At 43.0% G+C, this 21,741-nt stretch overlaps 1 protein-coding gene across 1 annotated transcript; it reads right to left on the bottom strand.

Annotated features, from left to right (window-relative positions):
- Positions 1-509: 509 nt before the first annotated feature.
- On the bottom strand, positions 510-21,533 carry LOC106569443 (matrix metalloproteinase-14). Its single transcript, XM_014140798.2, has 10 exons — positions 20,926-21,533; positions 10,314-10,462; positions 9,978-10,100; positions 9,411-9,718; positions 8,782-8,943; positions 8,431-8,597; positions 6,617-6,755; positions 6,324-6,474; positions 2,791-2,906; positions 510-2,638 (listed from the first exon to the last, which is right to left on the bottom strand). Exons 1-10 carry the CDS (start codon positions 21,022-21,024, stop codon positions 2,262-2,264), a joined length of 1,791 nt encoding a protein of 596 aa, XP_013996273.1. The 5' UTR covers positions 21,025-21,533; the 3' UTR covers positions 510-2,261.
- Positions 21,534-21,741: the final 208 nt, after the last annotated feature.

Below are 21,741 nucleotides of genomic sequence, written 5' to 3'. Positions count from 1 at the left end.
ACACACACACACACACACACACACACACACACACACACACACACACACACACACACACACACACACACACACACACACACCCTATAGCCGAGATATGTTTTCCTGCCATGAACGCCATATGGTTTACACAATCCTCTTCATTCCTAGTTTCATTTAATCCTTGGACATGGTCTTTATTTTCCGACCCAGTTTCAGGCCTGGCAGTTGCCAAGCAGCAGTAAGAGAGTGGAGCTTTTGGGGAGCAAGAACCCTGGAGGTAAAGGAAGGGTGAGTATGGGACCAGTTGCTGAACGATGGTAAGGTGGAGCAATATGGAGAGTAGGTAAGCAGTAAGGGTGAATGATTACAATACCAGGGTGATATTGAGCTTCAGTTAGGATTTTACTTGCGTAAGTTGTTTACGAAGTCATTTGTTAAGGAGTGCCTCTGAGTGCGTGAGTGTATATGCCTGTGTATGTCTGTGACTGACCACTTAGTGCTGAAACAAAAATAAAGAGCACATATAACTATGCATTTTTAAAAACATTTTATTTTAAAGAAAAGTATTAAAGTGAAAAAGATAGGCACAATCTTATTCAAATACTTTAAATACAGTAGTTATAATTATTATAATTATAAAAATGGATATCATTATTATTGTTCTAAATACTAGTAAACCTTTGCGTCCCTGAAAAATAAAAACAGCACCATGATTTGAGAACTGTAAACAAGTGCAATGACAAAAAGGAGTCATTTTCATATCTTCTATTTATTGCATTGAGATGGAAAAACAATCAAGTTTCACAAAATAATATCCCCATCCCATTCCCTTTCCCCCAAATCAAATATACATTTAAGGCCACTTTCAAAATGTACTTCCCTGTCCAGCAGGACATTTAATGACAATGTACACAAAACACATTCTATACATGGAGAACAAAAAACAATAGTACTAGACATAATAATAATGACTTCATCATTGATAATAATAATAATCATAATTATAATCATTATAATAATCATTAAAACACTGCATGACATTAAAGAATATTAAGCACTGTCGTGGAATCATTCTAATCAGAAGGAGAGACTTTTACATTTCTTCAAAACAAGTCAACTTTATTATTTCATTATTGCAGTAATGGAGCTTGTCAACGAGCCCCCCGTAGGTGATTCAATGAGAGCCCAACCAGCAGGACTAAGCCACAGCATTTGATAGAAAAGTCCATCCTTCTGGATGTTCATGACAAATCCCAGATGTATAGAATGGGTCACAAGGTTAAGATTCATATGAAAGATACTAATAATTCACAGCAAAACAGTATCTGCTGTAAAGACTATTCTCATTGTGTAGAAAGCAGGGTCTGGCCCCCCAATTCCATAGTAGGTGCCAGGCGCACCGGTTTGTGTCAAGAACTGCAACAATGCTGTTTTTTTTACGCTCAACAGTTTCCTGTGTGTATCAAGAATGGTCCTCCACCCAAATGACATCCAGACAAATTGGCACAACTGTGGGAAGCATTGGAGTCAACATGGGCCAGCATCCCTGTAGAACGCTTTCGACACCTTGTAGAGTCTATTCCCCGACGAATTGAGGCTGTTCTGAGGGCAAAAGGGCAGGGTGCAACTCAATATTAGGAAGGTGTTCCTAATGTTTGGTAAACTCAGTGTTTATCCCCTCTCTCTTCAGACCGTTCATAGTTCATGTGATATAACTGAGATACTGTATATGAGGCAACACTTAATAGGTGATTGGCTTTGACAGAATCTAGCATCCTCTACTAACATGGAGCAGAACATCACATGACGCTGGTTGTATTCTTTAACACAATAGGGGCTGGAATGAATGGATGGAGGCACTGAACATAATTATGTTCAAATAAAGCTGAAATTTACCAGGACACAAACACTGACGACAACAACTGAAAAACAAAATTTAAAAAGGCTAAACAAACAGCGATGAGCTGGCGTCAACAACCACAATGAGAGAACAGAAGAGGGGGCAGAAATAGAGGAACAGAGTGGGAGTGAAAGAGAAAAAGGAATCTATTCCATATTTAAGTTGCCCCGGTAAGGAATATCTAAGCTACAGCTAACAAATATATCTTGCTCTGGCTAACCTTCGCTCACAGTCCACAGATCCCTTTGACTTTAGTTCTCTCATTTTTCTCCCTCATCTCCACTCGCATTTCCCTCTGCTTGCTCTTTTCTCTCATATACAGTCCCTCTCCACTCTTCAACCTCCTCTCGTTCCTTCTCTCTCGCTCTCGCTTTCCTCCCCTCTACACCTTGTCCAGTAGTGAGCGTTGACAGTAGAGGAGACGGCGTGGGGTGCCGTACCTGCGGAAGAACAGCAGTGCCCCCAGAGTGAGGATCACACACGCCAGCAGCATGAGGGGAACCACCACCGCCGCCGCCACGCCCGCACCTCCGCCAGATCCTCCCTTCTCCTCGATAATGATCACCTTCGTCTCATCTCTATCCTCCTTTCTGTCTTCCCGGTCTTGTCCTCCACCCCCTCTCCCTCCATCAGTCTTGGGGTCCTCCTCTGGACAGCCCATCCAGTCTTTAAGAGCAGACTTTGGGTATCCAGGCTCAACACGAAGCTTCTGGTTGTTGAACTTCCAATACTCATTGGCTTTGTAGAAGTAGGTGTGTCCTGAGAGACAAATACAGTGTGGAGATAAAGATTAACAAAATAAATCCAGAGTTGGGATAACTTTTTTTCCTCTAGATTTAAACAGAAAAAAGACCCACTGCACGCATGCATGCACCCACACGCACGTACACAAAAACACACAGGATGGTTACCTTGGTCTCTGCTCATGATGCCAGCTTTAATATTGTCTGGGACGCCCTGCCACACACTGATGGGTTTGGGGTATTCAGGGTCCACAGAGCGTGAGTCCTCATTGTATCGATAGTACCTAACATGGGGAGAGATAGACATGTTTCAGTTCAACCTCAGTGCATCCGCATATCGCTCTATCTCTGGTCTGTGCTGACCTCACACCTACAGGCCTATTATTCTTCCAAAGATGTGGTTGCTCAGCTGGTATGCTCTGGGTTATGAGATGTAAGCCTGGTGAGCCACTGAAAGACAAAACCTGCCGGAGACAGATGTTCTGGTTCTCTTAGCTTGGCCTCTTGAGTTCAGCCGGATAACTGATATTCAGTTTTATTTATTTTATTTTATTTCACCTTTATTTAACCAGGTAGGCTAGTTGAGAACGAGTTCTCATTTGCAACTGCGACCTGGCCAAGATAAAGCATAGCAATTCGACACATACAACAACACAGAGTTACACATGGAATAAACAAAACATACAGTCAATAATACAGTAGAACAAAAGAAAACAAAAAGTCTATATACAGTGAGTGCAAATGAGGTAAGTTAAGGAAATAAATAGGCCATGGTGGCGAAGTAATTACAATATAGCAATTAAACACTGGATGGTAGATGTGGAGAAGATGAATATGCAAGTAGAGATACTGGGGTGCAAAGGAGCAAGATAAATAAATAAATACAGTATGGGGATGAGGTAGGTAGATAGATGGGCTGTTTACAGATGGGCTATGTACAGGTGCAGTGATCTGTGAGCTGCTCTGACATCTGGTGCTTAAAGCTAGTGAGGGAGATATGAGTCTCCAGCTTTAGAGATTTTTGCAGTTCGTTCCAGTCATTGGCAGCAGAGAACTGGAAGGAAAGGCGGCCAAAGAAGGAATTGACTTTGGGGGTGACCAGTGAGATATACCTGCTGGAGAAACATGCTACGATTGGGTGCTGCTATGGTGACCAGTGAGCTGAGATAAGGCGGGGCTTTACCTAGCAGAGACTTGTAGATAACCTGTAGCCAGTGGGTTTGGCGACGAGTATGAAGCGAGGGCCAACCAACGAGAGCGTGCAGGTCGCAATGGTGGGTAGTGTATGGGGCTTTGGTGACAAAATGGATGGCACTGTGATAGACTGCATCCAGTTTGTTGAGTAGAGTATTGGAGGCTATTTTATAGATGACATCACCGAAGTCGAGGATCGGTACGATGGTCAGTTTTACGAGGGTGTGTTTGGCAGCATGAGTGAAGGATGCTTTGTTGCGATATAAGAAGCCGATTCTAGATTCAATTTTGGATTGGAGATGCTTAATGTGAGTCTGGAAGGAGAGTTTACAGTCTAACCAGACACCTAGGTATTTGTAGTTGTCCACGTATTCTAAGTCAGAGCCGTCCAGAGTAGTGATGCTGGACGGGCGAGCAGGTGCGGGCAGTGATCGATTGAATAGCATGCATTTAGTTTTACCTGCGTTTAAGAGCAGTTGGAGGCCACGGAAGGAGAGTTGTATGGCATTGAAGCTCGTCTGCAGGTTAGTTAACACAGTGTCCAAAGAGGGGCCAGAAGTATACAGAATGGTGTTGTCTGCGTAGAGGTGGATCAGAGAATCACCAGCAGCAAGAGCAACATCATTGACGTATACAGAGAAGAGAGTCGGCCCGACAATTGAACCCTGTGGCACACCAATAGAGACTGCCAGAGGTCCGGACAACAGGCCCTCCGATTTGACACACTGAACTCTATCAGAAAAGTAGTTGGTAAACCAGGCGAGGCAATCATTTGAGAAACCAAGGCTGTCGAGTTTTCCAATAAGAATGTGGTGATTGACAGTCAAAAGCCTTGGCCAGGTCGATGAATACGGCTGCACAGTAAAGTCTCTTATCGATGGCGGTTATGATGTCGTTTAGGACCTTGAGCGTGGCTGAGGTGCACCCATGACCAGCTCTGAAACCAGATTGCATAGCGGAGAAGGTACGGTGGGATTCGAAATGGTCGGTAATCTGTTTGTTAACTTGGCTTTCGAAGATCTTAGAAAGACAGGGTAGGATAGATATAGGTCTGTAGCAGTTTGGGTCTAGAGTGTCACCCCCTTTGAAGAGGGGGATGACCGCGGCAGCTTTCCAATCTTTGGGAATCTCAGACGATACGAAAGAGAGGTTGAACAGGCTAGTAATAGGGGTTGCAACAATTTCAGCAGATAATTTTAGAAAGAGAGGGTCCAGATTGTCTAGCCCGGCTGATTTGTATGGGTCCAGATTTTGCAGCTCTTTCAGAACATCAGCTATCTGTATTTGGGTGAAGGAGAAATGGTGGGGGCTTTGGCGGGTTGCTGTGGAGGGTGCCGGGAAGTTGACCGGGGTAGGGGTAGCCAGGTGGTAAGCATGGCCAGCCGTAGAGAAATGCTTATTGAAATTCTCAATTATAGTGGATTTATCGGTGGTAACAGTGTTTCCTAGCCACACAGCAGTGGGGATTTGGGAGGAGGTGCTCTTACTCTCCATGGACTTTACAGTGTCCCAGATTGTTTTTGAGTTAGTACTACAGGATGCAAATTTCTGTTTGAAAAAGCTAGCCTTAGCTTTTCTAACTGCCTGTGTATATTTGTTCCTAACTTCCCTGAAAAGTTACATATCACGGGGGCTATTCGATGCTAATGCAGAACGCCACAGGATGTTTTTGTGCTGGTCAAGGGCAGACAGGTCTGGAGTGAACCAAGGACTATATCTATTCCTAGTTCAACATTTTTTGAGTGGGGCATGCTTATTTAAGATGGTGAGGAAGGTACTTTTAAAGAATAGCCAGGCATCATCTACTGACGGGATGAGGTCAATGTCATTCCAGGATACCCCGGCCAGGTCGATTAGAAAGGCCTGCTCGCAGAAGTGTTTTAGGGAGCGTTTGACAGTGATGAGGGGTGGTCGTTTGGTCGCAGCCCCATTACGGATGCAGGCAATGAGGCAGTGATCGCTGAGATCTTGATTGAAAACAGCAGAGGTGTATTTGGAGGGCGAGTTATTTAGGATGACATCTATGAGGGTGCCCGTGTTTACGGATTTGGGGTTGTACCTGGTAGGTTCATTGATAATTTGTGTGAGATTGAGGGCATCAAGCTTAGATTGTAGGATGGCCGGGGTGTTAAGCATGTCCCAGTTTAGGTCACCTAGTAGCACAAGCTCAGAAGATAGATGGGGGGCAATCAATTCACATATGGTATCGAGGGCACAGCTGGGGGCAGAGAGAGGTCTATAGCAAGCGGCAACAGTGAGAAACTGAATAGTGAATAGTATCATTGTAGCATTTCTGTGTTTCACATCACTGGTTTTAGTTCTCCATCTCAAAAGTCAGAGGCACTTATTTGGGAAATTTGCTATCATCTTATGGCCAAATAGAGCAATTCATGACAGAGAAATATGATGTTTTCAACGTTCTTTAGTCTTGTACGCTCCACTCCACTCTGTCATGTAATGTTGACCTAAACAAAGACACAGAGACAATCAGATGCAAAAAGACTGACTTGTGTCCTCTGAAGAAGTATGTCTTGCCGGTGGGGGTGTAGAAGAGAGCAGCGTCTATTTTGTCTTTGGGTAGACCACTTCCAATCTCCTTCAGAGGCTTGGGGTAGCCATCCTCCAGAAGAGACTCCTTGAAAACCCAGTGCCTGGCTCCTACACAGAGTGAGAGAGAGAATCTGAATGAGTGGTTTTATACAGTAATGATATCTAATTTAATGGGAATAGTAGGCTACGTAAATATTGTGACGGAGCCTTAACAGAGGTTGTAATGTAAACAGAGTAAAGTCAAATTTACCTTTGAAAAATACAAAGTTGCCATCATCCCTTTCATAGGCAGCATTGATGTTTGACGGCAGGCCCCTCCAGAAATGGCCTATTGGCATTGGGTACCCATCCAGAACCGCATTGTTGCGGACTCTCCAGAACCACTTATCCTGAAGGAGAGAGAGACAGGATCAATACCTCTACAAACTAAATATACATGTATATACAGTCGTGGCCAAAAGTTTTGAGAACGACACAAATATTAATTTCCACAAAGTTTGCTGCTTCAGTGTCTTTAGATATTTTTGACAGATGTTACTATGGAATACTGAAGTATAATTACAAGCATTTCATAAGTGTCAAAGGCTTTTATTGACAATTACATGAAGTTGATGCAAAGAGTCAATATTTGCAGTGTTGACCCGTATTTTTCAAGACCTCTGCAATCCGCCCTGGCATGCTGTCAATTAACTTCTGGGCCACATCCTGACTGATGGCAGCCCATTCTTGCATAATCAATGCTTGGAGTTTGTCAGAATTTGTGGGTTTTTGTTTGTCCACCCGCCTCTTGAGGATTGACCACAAGTTCTCAATGGGATTAAGGTCTGGGGAGTTTCCTGGCCATGGACCCAATATATCGATGTTTTGTTCCCCGAGCCACTTAGTTATCACTTTTGCCTTATGGCAAGGTGCTCCATCATGCTGGAAACGGCATTATTCGCCACCAAACTGTTCCTGGATGGCTGGGAGAAGTTGCTCTAGGAGGATGTGTTGGTACCATTCTTTATTCATGGCTGTGTTCTTAGGCAAAATTGTGAGTGAGCCCACTCCCTTGGCTGAGAAGCAACCCCACACATGAATGGTCTCAGAATGCTTTACTGTTGGCATGACACAGGACTAATGGTAGCGCTCACCTTGTCTTCTCTGGACAAGCTTTTTTCCGGATGCCTCAAACAATCGGAAAGGGGATTCATCAGAGAAAATAACTTTACCCCAGTCCTCAGCAGTCCAATCCCTGTACCTTTTGCAGAATATCAGTCTGTCCCTGATGTTTTTCCTGGAGAGAAGTGGCTTCTTTGCTGCCCTTCTTGACACCAGGCCATCCTCCAAAAGTCTTCGCCTCACTGTGCATGCAGATGCACTCACACCTGCCAGCTGCCATTCCTGAGCAAGCTCTGTACTGGTGGTACCCCGATCCCGCAGCTGAATCAACTTTAGGAGACGGTCCTGGCACTTGCTGGACTTTCTTGGGCGCCCTGAAGCCTTCTTCGCAACAATTGAACCGCTCTCCTTGAAGTTCTTGATGATCCGATAAATGGTTGATTTAGGTGCAATCTTACTGGCAGCAATATCCTTGCCTGTGAAGCCCTTTTTGTGCAAAGCAATGATGATGGCACGTGTTTCCTTGTAGGTAACCATGATTGACAGAGGAAGAACAATGATTCCAAGCACCACCCTCCTTTTGAAACTTCCAGTCTGTTATTCGAACTCAATCAGCATGACAGAGTGATCTCCAGCCTTGTCCTCGTCAACACTCACAGCTGTGTTAACTAGAGAATCACTGACATGATGTCAGCTGGTCCTTTTGTGGCAGGGCTGAAATGCAGTGGAAATGTTTTTGGGGGATTCAGTTCAGTTTGCATGGCAAAGAGGGACTTTGCAATTAATTGCAATTCATCTGATCACTCTTCATAACATTCTGGAGTATATGCAAATTGCCATCATACAAACTGAGGCAGCAGACTTTGTGAAAATTAATATTTGTGTCATTCTCAAAACTATTGGCCACGACTGTACACACAACGACAAAGCTGATTTCAGCTATACATATCTGTAATTAAGTACCTTGAACACAAACATTTCTCCTCGGAGGATGGCGATGGTGTCAAAGTGTCCCTCACAGATGTCAGGACCAAAGCCAGGGTTGTATGGGGTGTGAGTGGGTTTGGGGGGGTGGTGAGGGGAGCGTGGGGTAGGTGGAGGAGGGCGAGGTCCACCACCTGATCTACCCCCTGCAGGATAGCGGGAGATAGAAATAAATGGTCAATGTAATCCTCTACTACTATCATTACATAGGCTCTTCTTTTGTGATCTGATAAAAATGAACTCTGGGCCCTAGTTACAGCCTAGATACAGTAGAACAACTAACAGTAATGATAATGAATGATAATGCATTTTCTCTTAGCCTTTGCTCACCATAGATTTGCTGTATTCCCCTGAGGTCATCTTCAGGCAGCTGGAAGTTCTCGGTGTCCATCCACTGGTAGAATGGAGCCATGATGGCAGAGGGGTCGTTGGAGTGCTCCAGGCCAAGAGCATGACCCAGCTCATGTACCGACACCAGGAACACGTCATTGCCTAAGACCAACAGAACCATGTCAATACCATAACACAGTATCTTAGAAAGAAGGCACCATGTCATCACCATCACCTTAAATTGTCCCATGAAATTCAATCTTGTATAACAATAGCTTAAGTGTGCATGTATAGCAAAAGCACTATTCAAATGTAACTGACTAGAAGCATCTAAAGTATCGACACCCTATTTCTATGGTTTTAAATAGCAGGCCTCTCTTTCACCATCAAAACTAAAAACTAAACAAATCTGTAGATCATTCATATTCCCCGCACAAACACGGCCTGGAGATAAGTTCAAAACACAAAAACGTTGGGGCCTGTTGATGGTGTGTTTTATGGCCTGCTGCTCACAACTGCCCGGGGAGCATGGTAACTCTCAACAGGTTAAACTGGTTTTCCTGACATCGGGAATCAAACATGAATTTCCCGTCATAATGTTCCTCTTCCAAACACTCAAGGTCACTCACCTGACAGATCACTGTTGCCGACCGTCCAGGGCTCTGCAGAGTCAAAGTGAGTGTCTCCCCCTATGCCGTTACCGGGGAAGTAGGCGTGTGCCAAGAAGCCCCCTTCGCCATCGAAGGGACTGGCATCGCCATGGAAACCCTCACCGAAGAAGAGCATGATGTCTGCCATGTCCACCACCTTGTCCCGTATGTGACTGTAGGGGATCTCCCTGAAGCGTAGAGGGGTCACATTCTCCCACACCTTGAAGGCCTTCCTGATAGCCTCATTGGTATTATACTCCCCCACCTTAGGGGTGTAGTTCTGTATACTGAGAGAGGGAGAGAGGAGGCACCGTTAGAGAGAAAAGAGAACAGTTTGTGAAAGGAGGAAGATGGAGACAGAGGGGGAATAAGAGAGGAAACGGTGATACACTTTACTGGCATATTAAGTCACTGGGGAATTTCTGAAAATCTGGTTGAGGTGAGGGGAATTTACAGTATGACTTGACATGACTTCACCATATGGGTTGTGGGTGTTCTTTTCATTTTTACCCTACACATGCACTTAGAGTTGGAGGGCTAACCTACCAATAGGTGAGATCGGTCTTGTCCCATTTCAAGCCCTGGATAGCATAGCGCTTCTTTCTCAGGTTGCTCTTCAGCACAGTGCCAAACTTGTCTGGAACTCCACAGCGCGGCCGCTTCATCGCCCTGGCAAACACAATTCAGGGACTGGTCACACAATGCCCAGTAGAATCTCTATCTTGGAAACAGGTCATTGATTCATTTAACTTTGAATCAGTGAGTTCACACAGGTAAGACCATGCGTTTTCCTTGCCACATGACCTGACCAGAAAAAACTCCTACAAGTAGGGTAATATGGTACTGAACCTGCAACAGTTGTTCAGCATGAAAGGGACTCACTCTAAAGTGTTATTGTCGATAGAGCCGGTGATGGTCAGGCCGTAGAATCTCTGCATGGCTGTGATGGCCGTGGTGATGGAGTAAGGGGAGCGGGCAGCATGTGTCCGCAGGTCACCTGGCGGCAGGTAGCCATATTGCTGCAACCACACCTGAAACATGGAGGTTGTACTGTTACAACATGTCTCAAATGGGTGAAGAATTAATATACTATGAATAAATCAGAATACTGTATGTATAGTATATGGATGCTCATTCAACATCTGTTGAATGTCTTCAAATAAGACAGAGTGGGCTCTGGTGTTGATATACATTTCACAATGACATAAAGAACAAATAAGCTCTAATTTAGGTTTTCATATGTTTTGGCTTGCAGGAGAAGCACAATGTCCACAAACAGGTGCTGGTCATTCCAATGGGTAAGTATAAAAGTATTCAAACATCAACACTACTCTTCCGTGACTGTGTCCAGCCAGCCCAATGGGATTCTGGTCAATTTGACCAAAGCTGATGTACTGAAACCAAACCAGGACAAAATGGCACCTACAAAGACAGCTCAGATTTCACTAAAGCCCTTGTAGGGAAAATTCAAAATCCTGGTAGACAAAAACTGAACAGTGAAACTGAAAACACTCTGTTGGTAAAATATGTCCACATTATACGCTACGAACTCTAGTACTCTGGTGGCTTTTTCATTGTGTTTGTGTGTACATGGCAAACATGGTCTCTATTGGACTACAGCGGTATAGTTTTTCATCGAGACCATGCTCCAAATATATGTCATAATTGTTTGAGCAGAGATTTTTATTCGAGTCTCGCCTCTTCAGTAAGGGGTGTCCTTACATCCCTATAGGTCTAGGGTGGCCTTGCTTTCCAGGCTTCTCCTTGTAAGATTACAGTGTTTAGCTGCACTAGAGAAGGTGCCGAATGATTATATATCTGACCTTACTTTCCCCTGGAAGCTTATTAAACTCTGGTGCCTCCCTCTCCCTATTTGGAGCAGAACCAGTGGCTGGGTACCAAACCTCTCCCACGCAGTTTAATCTCTACCCATTCTCTCCCCCCCAAACAGGAGTTGGAGGTAGTGAAAGCTGATACCTCTCTGATATTCTTTACCGAACACATCCTGACTTGAACATTGTCAATAAGCTAGCACACAGCCAGGAAGTGTTATTCACAACTCTAAATACAATTTGTTTGATTGTATGTTTGACCTTGAACTATTTAGTTCTTCACAAAAGTAGACTAAACTCTTCAGTTGCATTAATGTCAGTCTCTATGGAAACAGCTCAGTCAGTCAGTCATTTTACTGGGAATTTCTCTATGATCCCATCCAAACCTCAAAGTCAAAACCACTCCCCCCTACCCGTCTCTCTGTCCTCTTCTCTCCCCACTCCTCCTTCCCCTCTCCCTCTCTTTTCTAATATGGAAAACCCAAAGGCCTGAGGGTAAATAATTGTGAACAACCACACCCTGTGCACAGCCAGTATATCGTTACCATAGTGTATGTAACTGCCTGGTAGGTTGGTGTCCATGTTCCAGGAACATAAAGAACACAACACTTTTAATTAACTAGTAATGATGCCATTTCAGCATTTTCTCTATCAACAGTAAAATGTCAGCAGTTTCATTATACTAGTGCAGGCTCCTCAGTGGAGGAAGGGGAGGACCATCCTCCTCAGTGAATTTCATATATATAAAAATAGTGAAACATTAAACAAGTTCTCATTTTTAGAACTATACAAAATATATTCACATCACCAAATTATTTATTAAAACACTGTTTTGCAATGAAGGTCTACAGTAGCCTCAGCAACACTCTGTAGGGTAGCACCATGGTATAGCCTCTGGGTACATCGACTTCAATACAAAACCTAGAAGGCTCATGGTTCTCACCACCTTCCATAGACTTACACAGTAATTATGACAACTTGACAAGCTGAAATTCGGCTTGGCCCCTAAGACCCTCAGAAACTTTTACAGATGCACAATTGAGAGCATCCTGTCGGGCTGTATCACTGCCTGGTATGGCAACTGCACCGCCCGCAACCGCAGGGCTCAGCATCACCGGGGCACACTGCCTGCCCTCAAGGACAACTAACGCACCCGATGTCAAAGGAAGGCCAAAAAGATCATCAAGGACATCAACCACACGAGCCACGGCCTGTTCACCCCGCTACCATCCAGAAGGCGAGGTCAGTACAGGTGCATCAAAGCTGGGACCAAAAGACTGAAAAACAGCTTCTATCTCAAGGCCATCAGACTGTTAAATAGCAATCACTAGCCAGCTACCACCCGGCTACTCAACCCTGCACATTAGAGGCTGCTGCCCTATATACATAGACATGGAATCACTGGCCACTTTAATAATGGAACACTAGTCACTTTAATAATGTTTACATACTGCTTTACTAATTTCATATGTATATACTGTATTCTACTGTATGCTAGTCAATGCCACTCTGACATTGCTCGTCCTAATATTTATATATTTCTTTATTCCATTATTTTACTTTTAGATTTGTGTATTGTGAATCGTTAGATACTACTGCACTGTTGGAGCTAGGACCACAAGCATTTCGCTACACCCGCAATAACATCTGCTAAATATGTGTATGTGACCAATAACATCTGCTAAATATGTGTATGTGACCAATAACATCTGCTAAATATGTGTATGTGACCAATAACATCTGCTAAATATGTGTATGTGACCAATAACATCTGCTAAATATGTGTATATAACCTATAACATCTGCTAAATATGTGTATGTGACCAATAACATCTGCTAAATATGTGTATGTGTCACGGTTGTCTGGAGAGACGGACCAAGGCACAGCGTGCTCTGAGTTCCACATCTTTATTTATGTGAAACTTACAAAAACAAAAAGGAAACAAACAACGAACTGTAACATAAGCGGTGCAGCATGCACTAACTCACATAACATCCCACAAAAACCAGTGTGGAAATGGCTGCCTAAATATGATCCCCAATCAGAGACAACGATAAACAGCTGCCTCTGATTGGGAACCATACCAGGCCAACAAAGACATAAAACAACCTAGATAACCTAGATAACCCACCCTAGTCACACCCTGACCTAACCAACATAGAGAATAAAAGGCTCTGTCAGGGCGTGACAGTATGTGACCAATAACATCTGCTAAATATGTGTATGTGACGAATAAAATTTGATTTGAACATCCGGTGGACGTCCTCCAACCTATCAGAGTTCTTGCAGCATGAACTGACATGTTGTCCACCCAATCAAATAATCTGAGAATTAATCTAGTACTGAAAGCATAAGCTACAGCTAGCTAGCACTGCAGTGCATAAAATGTGGACAGTAGTTGACTTAAAGAGAAAGACAACAGTTGAACAGTTTTGAACAAAAGTATTTATTTAAAAATGAAGGAGAAGCAAGAGAGAGAGAGCGCTAACTATATTTCAAAGTATATATTTTTTTCAGAGAGAAAGAGCTATATTTGGTTGTATCTTTTTCAACATTCACTTAGCTAGCAAATGCAGCTAGCTAGTTTAGCCTACTCAAACACCCGGCTCAAACAGAGAGGGATGCTATGTTAGTTAGCTGACTATGACTATCCAACACTAGAACTTTTCCAAGTCAAGGTAAGCTTTTGGCTTTATTAATTGATTACGACAGTGGCCCGCTGGTGTAACAGCTAAACTGCATTGACTGAACTGCATGATTGTAGCGGGTTTACTAACGCGTTAGTTCTAGTAGTTCTAGACTATGACGCTCTAGACTATGACGTGACAATGCTGTAGGATGTGTGTAGCGGTCAGCGGTCATGATATGAAGGTTTGGCTTGGAAAGGTTTTCTCGCCTGGTCACAGACAGCTGATGTGTTCTGCACTGAAGTCCACAAGCAAAGGGAAAAGGGGAGAGGAGGAGCGCGCATAGATAGTTGCGAGAAGGAATTATATATACAACGAGAAAAGTGATCATGCCGGTGAAGCCCAGCCCAGGTGTTGTGGAGGACAGCTCACGACTCCTAACCGTGGCCCTTCAGTCCGTTCGGGATGAGCGACACCGCGTCTCTTACTTAAGTTATATTTATCCTAAATCACAAATGTACCTAATTTTATTGATAAACAGGAAGTAATCTAGCTGAATACAAGACATGTATTCATTGCGCCGATTCTGTTGAAAAACATTTTTCTTAAACGGAAGCAAACAGAAGAAAACAGGGATAAACATACCAGAATTTCTTATTTGCAACTGTTGGACTAATGATTACACCCCACTTCAGCTAGATGCAGGCAAGAGTGTGCAAGGTGGTATTGAATGTGTCACTATCTGTCATATTGATTACACAAAATTCTCTAGACGCGTGTGCGTGCTTTGAATGGAGGGGACTAATCTCTCTCGGGGAGACCCTGCGCTCTGTGTTATGACTTAATATGTGAAAGAGGTCTTTCATCATGAAAAAGTGGGGATGGTGAAGCGTGTAATTAATGGATTATGATAATAGAAATATAATGGAGGTGTGAGGACATTTCTTAGAGGAATAGTTTGTTTCAGGACAAGATTCAATTCTATGCTTGATATAAGGCCACAGCTGCTGTTTCAGAGGCCACTATATCTTTCATTCCAGTCTTCTATCTAGGTCTTTCATAGTGTGTGTTGTTGTTAGACTGTATTTAAAATGGATGTATGAGCGAGAGAGCCATTGATCAACACTGAATACTTGTTTCAACCATAAGCCTAGTGAGTCCCACTCCTCCCATCCATGGTCCCATTGGTGGGTCCACAAAGAACAGTCTTTAAGTGTTCTTCAATAAGGGTATGCTACTCCTAACTCTAGTCGTTTTGATCACTGAAGCCTAGAGAGTGAGTGGGCAGTGGGCAGTTATAGTGGTCCCTTTATTTGCTTTAGTTAGTTGAGTGAGTCAGAACTAGTATATAGACATTTTACAGTAACAAAGTAACAAATTAATAGGCCTAGGCTTTTTAGAGGTAAGGATATGACTTCTCTGACCTTAAAAAGACTTACATGAAATTTGGCTCGGTTCTCCAGATTACTGATCCACTTAGTGTGTCACAATGACTACCAACAAACACAACAACAGAGCATGAGAAAGAAGCCTCATAGCTCATAGCTAGATACACAATGATCTGGCCCATACAAGACACTTGGCTTAGGAGCCACAGCACACAGTATTACAAATCACAACACACACATACACTACATGGCCAAAATATGTGGACACCCCTTCAAATGAGTGGATTCGGCTATTTCAGCCACACCCATTGCTGACAGGTGTATAAAATCGAGCACACAGCCATGCAATCTCCATAGACAAACATTGGCAGTAGAATGGCCTTACTGAAGAGCTAAGTGAATTTTTATGTGGCACCGTCATAGGATGCCACCTTTCCAACAAGTCAGTTTGTCAAATTTCTGCCCTGCTAGAGCAGCCCCAGTCAACTGTAAGTGCTGTTATTGTGAAGTGCAAACATCTAGGAGCAACAACGGCTCAGCTGCGAAGTGGTAGGCCACACAAGCTCACAGAACGGGACTGCCGAATGCTGAAGTGCGTAGCGCGTAAAAAATCATCTGTCGTCGGTTACAACACTCACTACCGATTTCCAAACTGCCTCTGGAAGCAACGTCAGCACAAGAACTGTTTGTCGGGAGCTTCATGAAATGTGTTTCCATGATCGAGCAGCTGCACACAAGCCTAAGATCACCATCCGCAATGCCAAGCGTCGGCTGAAGTGGTATAAAGCTCGTCAGATTGGACTCTGGAGCAGTGGAAACGCGTTCTCTGGAGTGATGAATCACACTTCACCATTTGGCAATCTGACAGACGAATCTGGGTTTGGCGGATGCCAGGAGAACGCTACCTGCCCCAACTCTAAAGTTTGGTGGAGGAGGAATAATCGTCTGGGGGTGTTTTTCATGGTTCGAGCTAGACCACTTAGTTCCAGTGAAAGGAGATCTTAACGATACAGCATACAATGACATTCTAGCCCTGACCCGAACCCCATCGAACACCTTTGGGATGAATTGGAACGCCGACTGCAAGCCAGACCAACTCCATATTAATGCCCATGATTTTGTAATGAGATGTTCGACGAGCAGGTGTCCACATACTTTAGGTCATGTAGTGTATATCATAAGAGTCAATAAACATAAAAGTGTCTGGATGGTGTTACAACATTATCGTCATAGATCTTCTATGTGGATGTTACTGATAAACCTCCCTGACTTCTGACTCGTCTCTACATGCACATAGTGTGTATGGGATTCCAGCTGTCTATGCAAACAGTCCTCTAGCCAGCATCAACAAGACTGAGCAAAAGAAGCAGCTCAGTTGATAGAACATGGCACTTGTAACATCAGTGGTAGTAGTTTCAATTCCCACCACCCCCAATATGTAAAATGACTGTATGTTGCTTACGATAAAAGTGTCTGCTAAAAGGCATATATTGTTATTATATATACAGTTGAAGTCGGAAGTTTACACACGCTTAGGTTGGAGTCATTAAAACTCGTTTTTCAACCACACCACAAATTTATTGTAAACAAACTATAGTTTTGGCAAGTCGGTTAGGACATATACTTTGTGCATGACACAAGTCATTTTTCCAACAATTGTTTACAGACAGATTATTTCAGTTATAATTCACTGTATCACAATTCCAGTGAGTCAGAAGTTTACATACACTAAGTTGACTGTGCCTTTAAACAGCTTGGAAAATTCAGAAAATTATGTCATGGCTTAGAAGATTCTGATAGGCTAATTGACATCATTTGAGTCAATTGGAGGTGAACCTGTGGATGTATTTCAAGGCCTACCTTCAAACTCAGTGCTTCCTTGCTTGACATCATGGGAAAATCAAAAGAAATCAGCCAAGACCTCAGAAAACAAATTGTAGACAAGTCTGGTTCATCCTTGGGAGCAATTTCCAAATGCCTGAAGGTACCACGTTCATCTGTACAAACAATAGTATGCAAGTATAAACACCATGGGACCACGCAGCCATCATACCACTCAGGAAGGAGACGCGTTGTGTCTCCTAGAGATGAATGTACTTTGGTGTGAAAAGTGCAAATCAATCCCAGAACATCAGCAAAGGACCTTGTGAAGATGCTGGAGGAAACAGGTACAACATTATCTATATCCACAGTAAAATGAGTACTATATCGACATAACCTGAAAGGCCGCTCAGCAAGGAAGAAGTCACTGCTCTAAAACCTCCATAAAAAAGCCAGACTACGGTTTGCAACTGCACACGGGGACAAAGATCGTACTTTTTGGAGAAATGTCCTCTGGTCTGATGAAACAAAAATAGAACTGTTTGGCCATAATGACCATCGTTATGTTTGGAGATAAAGGGGGGAGGCTTGCAAGCCGAAGAACACCATCCCAACCGTGAAGCACGGGGGTGGCCGCATCATGTTGTGGTGGTGCTTTGCTGCAGGAGGGACTGGTGCACTTCACAAAATAGATGGCATCATGAGGAAAGGAAAATGATGTGGATATATTGAAGCAACATCTCAAGACATCAGTCAGGAAGTTAAACCTTGGTCGCAAATGGGTCTTCCAAATGGACAATGACCCCAAGCATACTTCCAAAGTTGTGGCAAAATGGCTTAAGGACAACAAAGTCAAGGTATTGGAGTGGCCATCACAAAGCCCTAACCTCAATTCTATAGAAAATTTGTGGGCAGAACTGAAAAAGCGTGTGCGAGCAAGGAGGCCTACAAACCTGACTCAGTTACACCAGCTCTGTCAGGAGGAATGGGCCAAAATTCACCCAACTTATTGTGGGAAGCTTGTGGAAGGTTCCCCGAAACATTTGACCCAAGTTAAACAATTTAAAGGCAATGCTTCCAAATACTAATTGAGTGTATGTAAACTTCTGACCCACTGGGAATGTGATGAAAGAAATAAAAGCTGAAATAAATCATTCTCTATACAATTTTTCGGACATTCTTAAAATAAAGTGGTGATCCTAACTGACCTAAGACAGGGAATTTTTACGAGGAGTAAATGTCAGGAACTGTGAAAAACTGAGTTTAAATGTATTTGGCTAAGTTGTATGTACACTTCCGACTTCAACTGTATAATAAGTAACATTTTTGAAACATCCCACTGATGCCAAAGTCATTTGAGCATTAGCCAATTTGTCTGCATATCTTAATAACAGAGAATCCTCTTCTCAAAAGCAAAAACAAGAAGGTCAGTCTAATATACTTAATTACATTATCATTATGATAAGGTTATAACTAAGACCCTGAGTATTTCCTGGTCAGGTTGTGTGGTCAGGAAACTGGGATGTAGACTCGTTGCCATGTTAGTACCCAGCAGTGCTGCTTGCGGATGTCTACTAAGTGTATGTGACCTATGAGTAACATCCTGTCACACTGTGTATTGCCTAATTACATCATTCATAAACCTAAACCATCTTGTTCCCAAATTGCATCATCACAATGACTTATTTTCGGTTCCTTTTCATGTGGGCAGTACCCCCTTCCCTCTTTTTCTCTCTCTCCTTCCTTTGGCATTCCGTCATCTCCCACTCATTCACATTTCCTTGAAACTGGTTCCCTCTTTGTACTGACTAACACTCCTCCCTTTCTCCCCCCTCCCTCCCCCATCTCTGTGTCAGTCACTGTATGTGTTGTCATGGTCAGGCTGCAGTGAGACTAATTCAAGCAAAGAGGAAATCCCATGCCCACTCCCTATCTCTCCCTGAGGCCACAGGATATGCCACACCTGCCTACCTTCCATGACTGGTACTATGGTCTTCACACAGCTGCTTTGAGCCCAGTCTAACGGACTATTAAACAGAACTGCTGATCTTGATTTACCGTTCATTTAGGGTATTATCACTCTCTCAATACCTAATGTGTAAGCTAGTGAGTGTTCTGGTGCAAAATGATGGCCAAGCATTACTCCTGTAAGAGTCTGTTTGAGGGACTCATTTTACCAGTAGTATTAAGTGGTTTATTGGTGATTTACCCCAAAGCATTTAAAGGAGAAGCAGCAAAAAGCAGTCTGTCTAAATGACAAACTATCACTATCAGTGCTTCAGTTCCCTCTGAGAGACCTAGTAGCCTGCTTTCTGCTAAATTGACAGTCTAATCTAGGTCAATGTAGTTCAATTATTCTTTACATATGCACAGCTGGAAATACAATCCAGGCACCTACATTACGCTAAGATTACAGTTAATGCGCCAGCAGTCAGATTAAAAACATCAAAAGGGCAGTGATGAAGTCAGAGCTTCCTGGGACATGATCTAGCTAACTGCATTGTCCTAAATGGCAGATGTCTGTCAGTAGAGGGTGGGGTGTGTAAGGGTTTAACATCATGGTAACTTCCTGTTGTCGAAACAGGCGAGTCCTCCTCCACTGCTGACCACCAGACTATCATATCCTCAGAGGCAGCCCTTCTCTCTGTAAAACTCCCCTCCCCCAGTTCAACCCTAACTCAGGACAGATGTCAACAATTATCTCTGCATCTCTTTGAACTTGGATTCTATACTGCAACTATACCACAACTCTAAATGCCCTCTCCTTTCAGAAAGTGCCTCTGTACCTGACCACAATACAGAGACCATGGTATTTCTCCCATTTGCTTTCTTCTCTTTTTCTTTTCTCATCTCATCATATTTTGCAGCCTCAGCATTTCTAAGTGTTGTCATGCAAGCCATCAGCATTGTGGCCTGCTTCCTTTGGCTGAGGTTAGATCAATTCCACATCCACCCAGTTTTACTGTAATCTTGGATATCCTCAACCGCACTCAAAGATTGCGGAAGTAAGCAGTCTTTTAAAATATATATATATATTATTATTATTATTAAGCTTTTGAAATTGTACAATCATGAAAGGGATGCTATTATATTCAGATGCATCTCCTTGCCTACCATGCGTATACATAGGTGGCTGGTGTTTGTGGGACAAGAGGTGTAACAATAAACATGTCAGACAAGTTATTTCCAAAGAATTCTTCCCAGAACATTTAAAACTGAATTATATTTGTCAAATGTTTGATGTATCTGAATCCAAGTAAATAAGAACACAATAATTGTCTTTACCTACACCACCCAAGGCTAAAGAGAACCATTTTAATATTCTAAATGATATTTATCTGTACAATGTAGAGGAATATGACTGTACATTTTGTGTAAATGACATTGGAAGTAAGCCGTCCCGCTAGGTTATGAATATGTGCAATACAACTTCGATCGGAAGTGACTTTTTCGTAACAGGTTAGGGTAATTAGATTAAGTTTAGGAAAAGGGTTAAGGTTAGCTAAAATTCTCTCCTAACCTACTACGAAAAGTAACTTCTGGTCGTAGCTGCACTCCATCTAGTCACAAGCGTAGTTTTACTGACAGTCTGGCATCCCAGACTTGGGAAATGATTTCCACTTTTTTAACAGTAGGGACTATTGCTTTATAACAGATTAAATCATCATAATGCAAATTGTTTAAATAATGCATATTTGTTGCATATATTTAATAATAATATATGCCATTTGGCAGAACTTTTGTCCAAAGTGACAGTCATACATGCATGCATACATTTTCAATAAGGCAACATCTACCGTTGTTATTTGTTCTTTGACCACTCACCTCGTGTTTTACATCTTGTGGTGCCGCTCCTTGTGCGCTCAGGTCCCATGCCAACACGAGAAACAGCAGTTGGGCAAACGCCTCTATCCAGAGTGCCATTCCTTGACCACGACACCCGTCCAAAAAGGCCCTGTTTTCCCCTCTATGACTTTTGCCAGATTCTTCAAGTAGGTATTTGTCAACAAATTTCAAGAGCCTACTAGACTACACATATAGGAAAAATGCTTCAAATGCAAAATAAGGTGGCAAAAATATTATTATCACTTGCATCCTATGTCGAAAATATACATATTCAACGTAGCTTGCTTCTAAAGAAAAAACATATATTTATAAACGCAGGATTAACTTGATTAAAGAAAGAGGTGCGACGGGTTGCATCAATGATTTGGCATCCGACGTTTTAACGCTAAATTTCCACTCTAACTATAATCGACCTACTTGTTTCTCTTTGTCCGCAGTCCTCAACGTTTTATCTAGTTCTTTGCATCTTCCCCAAACTTTTCCTTGTGATATGTTGATTCCTCTCTCACACAGCTGCAGATGTGGTAGTTTGAGAGTCCCTCTCGAGGCCTTTGCTGAAAACTACTAAGACCTCCCACTTCAACATGGGGCTTTCCCTTCTGCCTTGGCATAAAGGGGTATGGATAATTTAGCTGATGACCTTCGCAGAGATGTTGGGCAAATGGTGCCCAGTCAGCCTCTGTAGGCCAGTGGCTGTCGGTAACGTTTAAGATGAGGGAGGACGATTTTTTTAATGAACATGGCGTTATTTCTATTACAGCATATTGGATGACTGTCATTCATATTCCATTCACA

Source organism: Salmo salar, chromosome ssa14, assembly GCF_905237065.1.
Source record: "Salmo salar chromosome ssa14, Ssal_v3.1, whole genome shotgun sequence".
NCBI classification, from domain to species: Eukaryota; Metazoa; Chordata; class Actinopteri; order Salmoniformes; family Salmonidae; genus Salmo; species Salmo salar.
This window is presented reverse-complemented; position numbering and strand designations above follow the sequence as displayed.

Bases quoted from the DNA above. Each gene is read 5' to 3' on its own strand.
- LOC106569443 (XM_014140798.2), bottom strand. From the start codon at position 21,024: ATGGCACTCTGGATAGAGGCGTTTGCCCAACTGCTGTTTCTCGTGTTG. The intron at 8,598-8,781 runs GTGAGCAAAGGC...GCTATCCTGCAG, and splicing joins GGGAATACAGCAAATCTATG to GGGGTAGATCAGGTGGTGGA. The intron at 2,639-2,790 runs GTAACCATCCTG...TTTGTCTCTCAG, and splicing joins CATCATGAGCAGAGACCAAG to GACACACCTACTTCTACAAA.